Source organism: Erpetoichthys calabaricus, chromosome 3, assembly GCF_900747795.2.
Source record: "Erpetoichthys calabaricus chromosome 3, fErpCal1.3, whole genome shotgun sequence".
NCBI classification, from domain to species: Eukaryota; Metazoa; Chordata; class Cladistia; order Polypteriformes; family Polypteridae; genus Erpetoichthys; species Erpetoichthys calabaricus.
This window is the reverse complement of record NC_041396.2, coordinates 230,651,113-230,667,412: the sequence shown is the minus strand read 5'-3', so window position 1 is coordinate 230,667,412 and position 16,300 is coordinate 230,651,113. Positions and strand designations below refer to the sequence as shown.

General features: G+C 36.3%; 1 protein-coding gene across 1 annotated transcript in view; it reads right to left on the bottom strand.

The window, feature by feature from the left end:
- Positions 1 to 16,300, bottom strand: part of shprh (SNF2 histone linker PHD RING helicase) — a 106,164-nt gene that overhangs the window by 64,795 nt on the left and 25,069 nt on the right. Inside the window, exons 6-8 of the mRNA XM_028797887.2 lie at positions 14,525 to 14,675; positions 7,868 to 7,973; positions 1,808 to 2,064 (exon numbers count right to left, since the gene is read on the bottom strand). Of these exons, the coding sequence (XP_028653720.2) occupies positions 1,808 to 2,064; positions 7,868 to 7,973; positions 14,525 to 14,675 (514 nt within the window). The remainder of the gene's footprint in view (positions 1 to 1,807; positions 2,065 to 7,867; positions 7,974 to 14,524; positions 14,676 to 16,300) is intronic.

Sequence of the window (16,300 nt, the reverse complement as noted above, 5' to 3'; positions counted from 1 at the left end):
TTTGTAAGTTCTATCGAGTAATTATGTAATACTATTAGGAGAGCCTATAGTGATCCTAAGATCACATTTATTTATATTTTGAATATTACTGCATTGAGCGACAGGCAATATTATCCAACTGCAGTTTTTGATGAATTTTATGATGTTGACGTCACCCCTCTGGAATTAATCCCTCCCATTTAACCCCAAACTGGAAGGTGAGAATCACTTCAAATTTCATCTGCTGTCACTAGCTGACCTGTAGAGTATGCCCTGGAAATTTCACTCCTACCTGAAAGTAGCTGTGTTGCTGCAATTTTCACGAAATTTCTAACATCTTGCCCTCTTTCAATAGCACCAGCATTTTTCTGTTTCAGTGGTACATATATGCGGTGACCTGTACATTATTGCACCACTCCTTGATCTAATGTAAGAGTGACCACTAGCTTAAATCTCCAAGGGAGGCCACCACCCAGGCGTATTTCATTTTTACATGCGATATTCATAGAGTACATGTGTAAGACACTCTGGAGCCTGAGTGGTGTTTTTAATCTGGTAATGCTATACCACATTTTCTAAATTATGTAGATAATAAATAATAAATAATTCAACAGTCACCAAAGCATATAAAATACCAAGTCAGAAGCTGGACAATATTCAGAAAGAATCCCTCATTGTAGCACACACTTCACAGTAGAGCACAGGAGCTATAAAATACATAGTGTGAGAGATCTTATATCAAATATGGAGAACACCTGCAATATGGAATGCAATATAGAGGAAACTACCATCATCTTTCAATCCACACTGTCTGAACTGGTGGCTGAGCAGTTTCTTAATTAGAAACTTAATTAGAAACTTAATTACTTAATTAACTTAATTACTTAATTAGAAACCCAGTCTGCTTCTTTTTACTGAAGATTAATCTTTAAAATTATGTTGATCTGTATTGTTTTATTTCTTGTATTACAGCAAGTATTTCCATGCATCGTTTGCCTTTTTCTGTTGCATTGACATAAATATATATCAGTCCAAATAAAAATCTGAAATATAGTTTCTATATATTTTAATAACATTTTTGTGATTTTTTGTGTCTGTAAAAGTTGTTCCCCATCTTTGACTCCAAAAAGAACACTGCAACTGCACTTTGTCTTAGTCTGGTGCTAGTTCACAGCTCTGAGGCGCACTCCAACGGTACTAATCCACAAAGTTAGCCTTTGTACCGCAAATACGTACTAAGACCAAACCAGCATGGGATCTGACCCTGTGTAACCATAGCCAATTCACTTCACCTGCCTGCGCTTCAGTTGTAAAAACAAAAGAAATGTAACCAATTGTTTCTCTCCAAGTGTTGTAGGTCGCCTTGGGTAAAGGTGTCAACCAAATAAGTAATAATAATAATGTTATTAAAGAAAAAAATACTACTGTTATTTAAAATAACAGTGCTATTTTCTTCCTTGTTCCCAAAGTTTTGCTAAAAATGTTATAAGATTCCATAAAATATGTATTTTGCCATTGCTATATTGGCATTAATATTGTTAACTAATTCACCTCTCAGATTACCTATTAAATGCAGTAAAGTTACATAAGTAACAAGAGTAAAAATGCAGAGGAGGACACCAGAATTTCTTTGGATATTAACAGTGATCTACAAAAGCAAAATAAATCAAATGTATTTTAAATTATATCAGATATAAAAAATAGCACAAAACATCATTAAATAACTTTTATACTTCTCCTCAACATCAAAGATAACAGACAATTAACTGAATGAAGTTCATTAAAAAACACACACTTTTTTCGAACTTTTGAATACTTGGAACTTTACCTGTTTGGTTGCTAATCTGAGTTTCTTTGTTTCCTTGTAGTTCTTTCCCAGTTTAAATGAACCTGCCAACCCTCGCCCTTTAACTTGCTCCACCATGTTTTCTCCAATCAGCTTCCCCAAAGTCCTTTTGATGAGACGCCGGTTCCTCTGCAGGTCATACCTGTAAGTGGCACGGATGTAGGAGAAGATTGCATTGATAGATGCCCCCTTACCAACTTTCATCTCCTTGATAGCTGTAAGCAACATGATTCTTAAAGCTGAAAACAAACATTAAGAACAATTTAATCACAGGCATACTATATATTCTACTACAGCATCTACACTGTGTATAAAGTCACAAAACACAGCAAACATGATTATCTATAGGCATTCTAAAATTATTTTATTAGTTACATTTTTATAATAAATTTAGAAAACGATTTTTATTTTGGATCTAAAGGAAATTATGATGTAAAATTATAGACATTTTTGAGGGGCAATTACTTCTTTGTGTTCATGCACTACTACATCATAGTTCTAAGTAAAATAAAACCCCAAATGATAATCCATAAAAGATCAGAGTATGAATATGTATAATAATGTATAATTCAAAAGATTGGAATCACCCAGAAAATTTCATGTTTAAAAAAATTGATACTTCAATGTACTATTAAACAGATTTTAAAAACATAGTCAAGGCATTAGTAATGTTGCAAATGACTTACTACTTGAAATTACTGGTTTATAATTTATTATTCATATATGACGGTAGAGCCTCATTTTCAGCAGCCATTACTTCAGGGTTCTAATGGTAAACTAAACTCTAAGCTCATCCTTAATTAATCAATCAGGTTTAAATGCTATCTGGTTATTTTGGTAGCACCAATGAAACAAGTTATTTTGTTTAAGAAAGCAAGTACATTGCCGTTCCTTGGGTTGCAAAGTGCTGGAATTCCTAAAGTTCAACTCTGGGTTAAAAAATGGCCAAAACACAACAGCTCTCTCAAATGTTAATCTATTGCTGTTTTGTGAAATTAAGGTTATTCCATAGTACACACTGGCAGGAAACTGAAGGTTTCATACAAAAGTGTAGTTATTTAATGAGAGAAACAGGAAAAGTGAATCTAACCAGGGTAGAAAAGAAGCAGAAGGGCCAAATGCACAACTGCACAAAAAGTTAACTACATCAGTGTTTGAGAAACAGACAGCTATATAGAGATCTTCGGCTGGCTGCTTCTTTAAATAATGTTATATGATTTTAAGTAGCACAATTCAACTGCAAAATAACTTTTACTTTATTAAATTATGTTTTTCCCTTTATGTCTAGATAACGTAATATGTTTATTACTCAACAAAACATATATCCTTAAATTGTATGACAATATACTATAGATCATTAAATGAATGCCTTTTGTCAATCCAAATTCACAATTTATTACCATCATATTAATTTGCTCAAAAATAAAATACCCTTTTAAATTAATTGTATTCTCTTTTTCTCTCATTTAACCTATTCCATTACTATATCCTCCTTTCCTGTGCTTACTGTGTAAATATACCTTCATCTACACTGCTGATAAAATGATCACTCAGAAAAGGAAGAACAAGTTGTGTAATTCATAATACCAGTTTCAAAACAACTTTCAGATAGTACTTTTCACCTACTGCTACTGTGACCTTGGACACTACATAGTTGCCAACTGTGTATTGGCTGGCTGACAGCAAGTGAGTTTATGTGCATGTAAAAATCATGTGATGTGACAAATGTACTGTACACAATGTTAAGAATTTAGACTAACACAACAAGTTGGTGTATTCATATTTCATTAAATCACTTATGCTGCTTACACTTGTATTAAATTAATTAATTTTAATTTAATTTTATTAAATTAATATCTATTGTTTAACTTTCTTCTGTTTTGGTCTGATATAAAAAAATAGAATAGTTTTCTGAAAATGGATTTCAAAATTGTAAAAAGGAGAGGAATTGTGTCTCAAGGACAGCAAAGGTTTTAAAAAAAGTTTGCAAAATCCATTAAGATATGATTTATATGGTTTCATCAGGTATTCACAGAAGTCCATTACCATAGTCAATACAAGATTTAAGTACAAGTTTAGGTTAATTGTGTTGTGAGCAGAGTACACTATAATTCTTATTAGTAAATATTTTCAGGATACCAAAGTGATACTGGATCATTTTACAAAAGATAGTGTTAAAATTTACTGAATGAATAGAGAAAGCAAATAATATGTTAAAACAATTTATATATGGTTGCTTAGAAATTCAAGCTTATAGTATGATTGAAGGTGGCCATGTTATTGAGAAAGGATTAGCCTTATTTTTTTCTTTTGCCAAAATGTCTAGTAAAAAACATAAAAGCCATTAAAGGATCATTTTGTCATTTAAATGTTTACATCAGTAATATACAGTGATCCCTCGCTATATCGCGCTTCGCCTTTCGCGGCTTCACTCTATCGCGGATTTTATATGTAAGCATATTTAAATATATAATCGCAGATTTTTTGCTGGTTCGCGGATTTCTGAGGACAATGGGTCTTTTAATTTCTGGTACATGCTTCCTCAGTTGGTTTGTCCAGTTGATTTCATACAAGGGACGCTATTGGCAGATGGCTGAGAAGCTACCCAACTTACTTTCTCTCTCTCTCTCTTGCGCTGACTTTCTCTGATCCTGACGTAGGGGGTGTGAGCAGGGGGGCTGTTCGCACACCTAGACGATACGGACGCTCGTCTAAAAATGCTGAAAGATTATCTTCACGTTGCTACCTTCTGTGTGCAGCTGCTTCGTGAAGCGACATGCTGCACGGTGCTTCGCATACTTAAAAGCTCAAAGGGCACGTATTGATTTTTTACTTTGTTTTTCTCTGTCTCTCTCTCTCTCTCCCTGCTCCTGACGGAGGGGGTGTGAGCTGCCGCCTTCAACAGCTTTGTACCGGCGGTGCTTCGCATACTTAAAAGCCAAACAGCCCTATTGATTTGTTTGCTTTCCTCTCTGTTTCCTTTGAAGAGGAAGATATGTTTGCATTCTTTTAATTGTGAGACAGAACTGTCATCTCTGTCTTGTCATGGAGCAGAGTTTAAACTTTTGAAAAAGAGACAAATGTTTGTTTGCAGTGTTTGAATAACGTTCCTGTCTCTCTACAACCTCCTGTGTTTCTGCGCAAACCTGTGACCCAAGCATGACAATATAAAAATAACCATATAAACATATGGTTTCTACTTCGCGGATTTTCTTATTTCGCGGGTGGCTCTGGAACGCAACCCTCGCGATGGAGGAGGGATTACTGTACTTTCCAAAATGTAAATATAATGCTGAAAAAATTCATTAAAAAGTAACAGCACTCTTAATTTCATGGATGCATTCTCCAAAAATAAGCATCCTTACACGGATTTATTTTGAAAGAGTACATTAAAGACAACACTACCAGGTTATATGTATTGTTAAGTATACATCTATTGAATCAACTTCTAAACATCCTGATCATTTCAGAGATGGCAATCACAAGGTAGTTCATTTTAGCTGCTCCAGATTTTGGTAATAAAAAATAAATAAATAAATAAATAAAAACTGTGGGTACATGCCTTCACAACTCCTTAATGCCATGTCTAATTTGTCTATTGGGTACTTTGGTGCCAAAGGAGTATGTGTTAGGATAAGTGGGAGTATGAGTATGTGGATACCATGGTTTTTATCTGGGATAGGCTCTGGGCTACCAACACTGAACTGCGCAAGAAGGTCAGGAGAATGGAGGGGTGAGTGAAGAGGTCTCAATGGTCTTGATGCCACAGGTAAGGCACATAATGAATACTATGTATTTTAAGAAGGTTGGACACTTGTGCCTAGGCTATTGAGGTGTGATTGATAGCAACCTTTCTGCCTTAAGATATAACCTACACTAAACACCAGATTCTAAGTGTTTGGAGCTGTGTTTATGACAGTTTCTGCATAAAGCATATAAAGACGCTGGACTTCCTTTCCTCTGAAAGCCATGCCAATGTAGGATCAGAGTTATACAGTATATCCTCAAAATTTATATGCAATCATGTATTAAAATTGAAAATGAGTCCAGACCTACCTACCTCAATCCCTTTTACTTTGTTGCTAATAAATACAAATAACTGTAAACAGTGTTAAATAAGATTTCTCTCTATTATAAAAAAAATCTTGGGAGGGAGACGAGATGTGATCTTCTCAGAAGACACTTTAACGTCCTGCTAGACAAGGCAGTGAGACAAAAGGACTGCTGCTGTACAAGCTCTTAAATGATCGACGTGCAGTGTGACAAGCAGAACACGCAGCTCGCCAGCAGCTGATCTGACCGCATCTCCTTAGCGTGCGTTCAGGTCATCTAACATCAGTCGTGTGAATGCTTTTGCCAGACACACTTCCTGCGCTCTCAGCTCTTATAAATGTTATCAGGAAAATCATTTTTATATGTTCTAGATGACACGTCAACGACAAAGCGAAGAAGAAAGAGCATGGACAAACATTCAAGAAAGTCATTTTATTTATTAGAGAGAAAGAAACGATATTTTACTCACAGGCAGTTATATGTTGTATTTTCACAATGAAAGTCCAAACACAGAATCAAAATTCAATGCGATCTTGAAGAAAAGTTAATTCCAAATATTGTTTTTACTTAAGTTTTAAAGTAAAAGTGAAAATAATGCATATGTAAGATTTCCCATGAAAATAACAATCTCTTTAAATTGTATATCCGGTAAACCAAACCCGGAGGTGGGCAAGCTAAGCGAGCAGGGGGTAGAGCCCACTAATTATCTATATAAAAAGGAATACACTGAAAAATGATTAGAAGTTTAGATTTTGATATTCATTTAAATTAAACTGATATACCCCAAGGGTGGCACGGTGGCGCAGTGGTAGCACTGCTGCCTCACAGTTAGGAGACCCGGGTTCGCTTTCTGGGTCCTCCCTGCGTGGAGTTTGCATGTTCTCCCAATGTCTGTGTGGGTTTCCTCCGGCCGCTCCGGTTTCCTCCCACAGTCCAAAGACATGCAGGTTAGGTGGATTGGTGATTCTAAATTGGCCCTAGTGTGTGCTTGGTGTGTGTCCTGTGGTGGGTTGGCACCCTGCCCAGGATTGGTTCCCTGCCTTGTGCCCTGTGTTGGCTGGGATTGGCTCCAGCAGACCCCCGTGACCCTGTGTTCGGATTCAGCAGGTGGGAAAATGGATGGATGGATGATATACCCCAACTGGTGATATGAGGATGCAAGATCAGATAAAAAGGATACACACTTAACACACCATTCCTCAACTGTAACTCCCTAGATTATAACTTCTAACTTGAAACATTAAACAGAAGTGTTCAAGTGCATACACTTTAAGATATCTCAGACGGCTGCCTCTTAAATCTCTGAAGTGTAATAGGGTTCAACAAAAAGGTGACCTGTGCAGACAGATTTTTAACAAAAATCATTACCTGCTAAAAGATTGGGTGGAACTTTTCATTTCTCTTTAACTCAAATGGACATGTTATTAAGTACTACATGCCATGGTAAGTGGATCATAATTTATGATTAATCATAATCTAAGATTAACTGAAGAATGTAAGTTATTATCAATGGTGATATAGTCAATTTATGAACTGTTGCAGTGTACTTTTTCATTATTCATACGGATATCTGCAATGATCTTGTACTTTATGCATTTTTAAGAAGTTTTAGATTACTGAATTACTATACATTATGATGTCATAGTTGAAAGGGAAAGATCCATAATTAAAACCTTTACCAAAAGAACCAAATCATATGGACTTGATGTTTCCAGTGTTGACAGATGACGTGGGTAAGCACAAGAGGTTATGATATAATTAAGTACATTGCAGCTATTCAGTATTTACTTGAATGAAAGCTTTAAACTAAACCATTTGCATCATTTAATGGTTACTGTTAAAAAGTTGTGAGTTCCATGATCATTATCTGAAAGCTTTGTTTGGTTACTGTTAAAAAGTTGTGAGTTCCATGATCATTATCTGAAAGCTTTGTTCCGGCCTTTCCCAACTCTTCAAAGTGAAATGGACAGAAATACGTTAACTGCTTACTTGGATACACAAGTTTTTCTTTGGGCTTTAATGGAGATTCATTTAAATGTTGTTTCTTTTTGCCATCTTTAGGTGGAGGTGGAACAAAATAGTTCACAGACCTTCCCTGCAAAAAAGAAAACAAATTGATCATTCAAATAATAGAGTAAATACAAATACCTAAAAGATATGTAAATAAAATTCTAGGTTATGTTTATCTGAATTGGTAAGAGTTCCAAGATAAAAGAGGTATTAGTTTTAGCAATTTTATATTTGCTCAATTTTAATGTCAATTTACTTATAGCATGTTTTAATAACCAACTGTAAAAGTGCTATACAGTATAATTTAAAACACAAGAAAACAAACCCCAAAATAAACAACAAAATGAAAAAGTAAGGAATAAAACAAATAAAACATGTACTAACAAAACCACATTAAATAATAATAGGACTAATAATAGGACTAAGCTCCACCAAAATGGCCAAGAAGGCCGTGAACTGGGCCTTAAAGGATGGTGCAGGACTACTGCAAAGCCACATAGCTGCTATTGGAAATGCACAGTTTCCCTTTGATTTAAGGTAACAGCAGGGAATGCTCAAAAATGACTCTACTACTGATCTTAAAAATCTCGCAACTGGCGCAAAAGCTCAGAGTTAACAGGGAATTAGACTATGGAGGGCTTTGTAAAGCATTACCTTAAACTATTATGAACTTCACCAACAATCAATTGGGAGTGGACAAAATTTGCACTATATAGAACCTCTTTCCAATATCTGTAAATATCATAGCAGTTGCATTCTATACCAACTGTAACCAAGATAAAGCAGAGTGATAAACACCCAATTATAGTGCACTGTTGTAATCAAATTCTTAAAATTATCAGAACTGCCAAAAACAATTAGCTCAGTTTTCCTTTCATCTATGTGCAGAGCGTTCTCTGTCACTCAGATTTTGATTTCAACAACACAGTTAAGAAGACATGCAAATTGTTGAGTATCACAGTCTGGGACAAATACATTGAAATATTATCTGCATAACAATGACACATAATGAATTGCGTCTTTAATGTGTTTGCTAAGGGAAGCATATAAAGAGAGAACAATATAGCATACAAAATAAATCACTGAGGAACTACACATACCAGTGAAGCAAAGTCAACTACTGATTTGAACAGAATACATCTCTAACATGTGACAAGTTGAGTCAAGTTTAATGTCATAAGTAGACAGTATTGTAAACAATATACATGGTACATCTGGAGGTTTTTTTTTTGTTTTGTTTTTTTCTCTCCTCCCTGGCAATCGGACCTTACTTTTACTCTATGTTAATTAGTGTTCCCTAATTATATTTTCTTATTTATTTTGTCTTTTTTCTCTTTCTTCATTATGTAAAGCACTTTGAGCTACATCATTTGTATGAAACTGTGCATCCACTAAACAGTGTCATCTCCAGACAGAAGAGCAGCTTCAGCGACAGACTGCTGTCACCGTCCTGCTCCACTGACAGACTGAGGAGATCGTTCCTCCCCCAAACTATGTGACTCTTCAATTCCACCAGGGGGGCTAAACGTTAACATTATAAAAAGTTATTGTCTGTTTTTTCCTGCATTATTATCAATCTTTAATTTAATATTGTTTTTTTGTATCAGTATGCTGCTGCTGGAGAATGTGAATTTCCCCTTGGGATTAATAAAGTATCTATCTATCTATATAAATAAGTGTTGTTGTTGTTGTTGAAATTATTATTATATTCTGAATAGATGTACAACATTTGCTCTTACGATGGACTAGTCACCAACCTTATGAACCTTATGGAGAACAGGAGCTATCCTTGAGTCTACTGGTGTGAAAGCCTATGGCCCTGTATCATTACCAGAAGAAAGGTAAATGGTACAGGACACAATATAAAAAAATCTATAATGCTCCATCATTTCTTTTGTTATTGTTATTTATTGGTACACTATATTCTAATTTTGAAAAACTGACTGACCTATTTTGGTTATATATACATTTTTTTAGTTTACCTTGCAAGTAGGAGTGGGTGGTATGGCCAAATATTTATAACATGATATAATTAAAAATTATCATAGTTAACAGTATACATTACAGTGTAATCTATGTGCATATATTTTTCAGACTGAATCCAGTTTAGGTGTTTCTGTTGGCATAACTTTATAGCTTGACAATAGGAAGTTCTAATGTGATGTTTCTTTTCATAAAGGTTAATTTAAATCAACTAAAGTAATAATAGTACAAAGGTGCTTTTATATAGCAACATCTCTATTCTCAAAATGCTTCACAGAATTCCATAATGAACAACAGGGGTAAAAAAAAAAATAAGAAAAGAGATCAAATATACAAAATTGAGTAACAAAATACTATCTACATAAAAAATTGACTTGAACCTAGTTATGTAAAATTTGACTTGCTTGTATGAAATGTTGTTTGATTTGAATAAATTCATTAAAATGTTATTTAAAAAAAAACAAAAGAGAAATACATGAAACGCAAATAAAAAAGTAAATCTTGAAAGACATAGTCTTCTCAATGTATATGGTTCCCCACTAAACAAAAACAAGCAAGCCTAATTAGACTTTCACATTGACTGAATTTTGCCTAAGCAGAGTCTATCATACCACGCCCTACAATACAGCCTACTAAAGAAAGCTTTCATACTTGTCACACTGCTGACTTTCAAAATCCTGATTGTACAGAAATCGATATTGGTGGACAATTCTTTAAAAAGATATTCTAATGAAGAAATATCATTATTTGTATGAAATAAAATGCCTTCAATACCACTGCCTGCTTTCTAACTTTGAATATATACAGCATTTCAATATACATGGGTCAAACGATGTAAAAGTAATGCGTATTGTTAACCTACTTAGCTTTATTTATACTTCAAAATTTTCCAATATTTTTCAAAAACTCATTGGTGCTCTGTTTCCCTTGGTGCCCTAAGCATTTTATTTCATTTATTATCATTATCATGAAGGGGAGTAAATAACCATACTCAGCAATCATGGTGGTGGGGGAATGGCCTCTTCAAAGTCTGAAGACATTATCAAATCCAAAAATTATTTTAGAGAGGAAAAGGGAGCAGTGTTGATTGGGGGTAGAATCTGGGGTCCTCTTGAAAGTCCGAAGATGCGATCGTAAATCGTTCAGAGGCTATTGGTTGGGTTGGGGTGTACTGTGTATTGCCAAAAGTGCTGGATGTGTCAGAAAGTAACAGAATGCTAACTCCCTTTCACAGGCCATCTCTTTGGGGACAAGAAATAAAGGTGGCTCCCTGATGTCCTCAACCTCAATAAATATGATAAATGAAAATTTCTATATTGTCATATTTCAATTGTCTCATTTCTACCTGTATATCACACCACCTTTACTTCCAAATGATAATTTTTTTTATTTTTTATGATTTTGATATAGTTATGTACTACATTTCATGTACTTGTGTCTGAAGACCAATAAAAGTTTTGTTTCTACTATTAATATGAATGAATGTAATCCTATTTCTGTTGTTTTAATAGTGTTATGCAACCGGCCCTGAGAAGTCTCAAAATGCATGAGCCAATATGCACTTCAACCTATCTGTCATTTATTAACCCTTGTCACAGGCTGATCTGAGTGGAACATAACTTCCACATGCAAATTATCTCTCTGACCTGGTAAACAGAAGTAGTTAACAAAACAAGATAACCACATATAATAATTACTAGAGCAAAAATAAAAGTTTTTGAACATTTTTAATTTTCTTGCAATATTTTTTGCATTCCAAGACTTTTGATGATTTATGTTAATTTTATGATTTGCTATAATTAAATGTTTGTAGTATGGTAAATCTTTAGTTACTCGTTTTTCCACAATGCAAGGTCTTTAAACTAATGTTCTTAACTCGTACTGTGTCACCTTTTTGTAAATATTTTCCAGTCTTTGATAATTACTGATCTCCAGTAGTAATAAGTAAAAGATGCTGATATTTTTCTAGGATATTTTTCTAAGATGCTGATCATTTTTCTAGAAATGGCACTTTCAAAGTTGGTCTATAATCTGTAATTAATTAGAACCATGGAATCCAGAAGCTGCAGCATGTTAGCAATCTGAGGGAATGACTCTGCCAGCCAAACTACTATTGGTTACACACAGAAACACAGGAGTAATCATTTCCCAAAAGTTCCTCACAGGGATAACCTCCACAGGACAGTTTATTAGTTTCATGTGCATTACTATTTCAGTCATATTTCCAAGCATCACAGGAGCAAACCTAACAAAGCAGGGAAACCAATCAAAATAAGGAAGAAAATGTTACTTCCTAATAAATACAACTAGATAATGCAATAACATACCTGACGCTAGTAATTTTATCAACAAATATTTCCAACATTTTTTACAACTAAAATTTACAATTGTAAATCCTAATGTTATTTATTAATTATGAATAATATTTATAATATTAAACAGAGCTTTTGGACTGTTCAAGCAATTATATCAAACTTCATAGAGTTTTCACAATTCAGCCAAGCTGTATTTGAAGATCTAATATGAGCTTCAAACCTTACCCTTCATCCATTGCCATTCTGCTCTTCTACATCTTATTCTTAACAAACAGGCAAGTTTTCTTTTCTTAGTTTTCTAGGACTTGTTTCACACAAATGAGAAGTACTCCTGAAAGAGCAATCAGCTCAGCTACTGAATATAATATATTTGATAAAGGGCTATCCATCCATTTTCTTAACTCACTTAACCTAACTATATTATGGTTTTGGGGAAGTATAGCTTTTTCTAGCAGCTTTGGCCATTAGGTAGTAACCAACCCTAAAAGGAGAACAAATCCAATAAAGAGATACATTTTGTAAAATTCAAATATGCATACAAATACACAATGAAAATGTTTAAAAAGGTGAAAGGCCTGAAGAAATTTGTTGTAGCACTTTAAAGATCTTAATAATTGTCATCACATCCTTTTCAGGTTCTTCAGGGAGCAAGAGACAAATCCAGCAGGGACTAACCCTGGATAGAACACAAATCCAGATGGGCACACAAACACCCCCATAAAAATGTGGTCACCTTTACAGATGATAAGAAACCTGGGAGTAATTTTTTGGACTATGAAATGAAAATAAAGTACATGGAGACCCAAGAACATACATTATGAATAATAACTAAAGCCAAAGGGTCTCAGTACATATGGGTTGAATCAGACAGATTTAACATCTACCTTTCCAGCTCAGATCAGATTAAGTAAACAGCCTACTTTCCTCAGTCTATCCATGTAGAGGCTAAGCTTGTTTTTTCTTTTTGCTTGCAATATGCGCAGCCCAGATACTATCCTGGTAGGAACTGGCAGAAGACCATCTCCTTATTTTACTTTTCTCATACACTATGCAAGCAAGTTACTATTCTGTTCTCTTTACATTTCTCCGTAACAAGAACAATAACTTTCACTTTAATATTAGAGAGGGGGACCTACACTCATTACAAGAGAGATAGACCAAAGAGCCCTACAGTAGATGTAATCCTTTTCTGTTTCATTGATGAGAAGAGCACCACAGGTAGGTTCCCGCAAAAGTGACTTTAGCTGGTTACTGATAAACTAGCTTTGCTCTTCCTTATATTTTGGATGATCTGCTCCCTTATATTCACAGTAGTAATCTTAGATTCTCTAACACTTTTTATTTATTATTTGAAGAGCCAAGAATAACAGAAACAGTGAGGCAGCACTTTGCTGTTAGGCACCAAAAATCTGTAATGCTTTAACAACAGATTCAACAAGGCTAATACCATTGGACATCTTAAAAAAACAACCAAAAATCAATTTTTAGTGGATTATAATATGTATTGTAATATCACACAATTTATAGATTTGCAGTCAATATTAACTTCTGCTATTCTCTATTTCCTTTTCCATATTTCTGCTGTGGTGTCATGAGCCACTGCCATCTCATCAAAGTACACTGTAGCCGCCTAAGTGTTGGAAGGAATGTGGATACTCCAACACCAACTCTCAACAAGGCCCCCTGCATTTAACTTTCTAGGACAGTGCTTGAAAACAATAATGAACTATTTCAGCACATTTATGTTTTGTAGAATGAACAGTAAATGATCTTTTAGCCTTAGAAATATTGCAGGTTTATTTTCCTCTCCTCCCTGGCCAAATTACCATAGAATCAGACATATTGTTATAGACATTAGAGAGTAAAAAATGAGTTTAGTACATACTAGACTATACCATATATATTACTTATTTATCTGCATTTAGAAAGTTGGTATTTATTTTTTATTTATTGTTCTTTGTATTTCATTCCTTTCATTTCTTGCGAAGCACTTTCAGCTACATGTTTTGTATGAAAATATGCTATAGAAATAAAATGTTGACTTCTAGGTGCTTAAAATTAATTCAGATACACCATACACACACTAGATGCAAGCAAGGTATTGTACATAGACATTTTATTGACAGTGTACAATTTCAGGTCATTGGGCTTGTAACATTTTCATCTTCCACATAACAATCTTACCTGAGGTTTTTGCAAAATCAAACAATATTTTATATGAGCCATGTCACTTTTACAGATGACTACCAATTTAATACTCTGTTTAATGAAAGGACCTATTACATTTGTAAAAAAAACATTTTTTAATTTTACACATTATTTAAATTGAAATGCATACCTCAGGTAGTGTTAGACCATGCTGCTCCACCCCTTGTCGAGTATTGTTCAGAATGAGAGAGAGAACCTCCACAGTTTTTCCCAAACCCATTTCATCAGCCAAAATTCCACCTGGCCATTCTGGTCCAGCCACAGGAAACTCTCTTATCATGCTATAGATATGGGGACAAAACAAAACTATTACCATGCTACAGACTGCTATTATAGATATGAGGGTAAAACAAACTATTCCCCAAATCAGAAACAGTTTGTTTTGCCAACCACAATTCAAAAGCAGTCTTTTTTAAACTTTCCCCCCTTATCAATGTGAAAAAGCACTTTCTGCTTTTGTTCCATCAACAATGTGACACATTCTTTTTGTTGTCATCTTCTGTTAACCCAAATCACAAAACAAAAATAAAAACACCGGCGGTAAAGGATGCCGTCAAGCTGAAGAAGGAGTCCTACAGGACCCTTTTGTCCTGTGGGACCCCGGAGGCAGCTGATAGGTACCGGCAGGCCAAGCGGAATGCGGCTTTGGTGGTTGCTGAGGCAAAAACTCGGGCGTGGGAGGAGTTTGGGGAGGCCATGGAGAATGACTTTCGGATGGCTTCGAGGAGATTCTGGTCCACCATCCGGCGTCTCAGGAAGGGGAAGCAGTGCAGTGTCAACACTGTATATGGTGGGGATGGTGCGCTGCTGACCTCGACTCGGGACGTTGTGGGTCGGTGGGGGGAATACTTTGAAGACCTCCTCAATCCCATTAACATGCCTTCCAATGAGGAAGCAGAGCCTGGGGACTCAGAGGTGGGCTCCCCCATCTCTGGGACTGAAGTCACCGAGGTGGTCAAAAAACTCCTTGGTGGCAGGGCCCCGGGGGTGGATGAGATACGCCCGGAGTTCCTCAAGGCTCTGGATGTTGTAGGACTGTCTTGGCTGACACGCCTCTGCAACATCGCATGGACATCAGGGACAGTGCCTCTGGATTGGCAGACCGGGGTGGTGGTCCCCCTCTTTAAGAAGGGGGATCGGAGGGTGTGTTCCAACTACAGAGGGATCACACTCCTCAGCCTCCCTGGAAAAGTCTATTCAGGGGTCCTGGAGAGGAGGGTCCGTCGGATAGTCGAGCCTCGGATTCAGGAGGAACAGTGTGGTTTTCGTCCTGGTCGCGGAACAGTGGACCAGCTCTATACCCTTAGCAGGGTCCTGGAGGGTGCATGGGAGTTTGCCCAACCAGTCTACATGTGTTTTGTGGACTTAGAAAAGGCATTCGACCGTGTCCCTCGGGGAATCCTGTGGGGGGTACTCCGAGAGTATGGGGTACCGGCCCCCCTGATAAGGGCTGTTCAGTCCCTGTACGATCGGTGCCAGAGCTTGGTCCGCATTGCCGGCAGTAAGTCGAACCCGTTTCCAGTGAGAGTTGGACTCCGCCAGGGCTGCCCTTTGTCACTGATTCTGTTCATAACTTTTATGGACAGAATTTCTAGGCGCAGCCAGGGTGTTGAGGGGGTCCGGTTTGGTGGGCTCAGGATTGGGTCACTGCTTTTTGCAGATGATGTTGTCCTGTTTGCTTCATCAGGCCGTGATCTTCAGCTCTCTCTGGATCGGTTCGCAGCCGAGTGTGAAGCGGCTGGGATGAGAATCAGCACCTCCAAATCCGAGACCATGGTCCTCAACCGGAAAAGGGTGGAGTGCCCTCTCAGGGTTGGTAGCGAGATCCTGCCCCAAGTGGAGGAGTTCAAGTATCTCGGGGTCTTGTTCACGAGTGAGGGAAGAATGGAGCGTGAGATCGACAGGC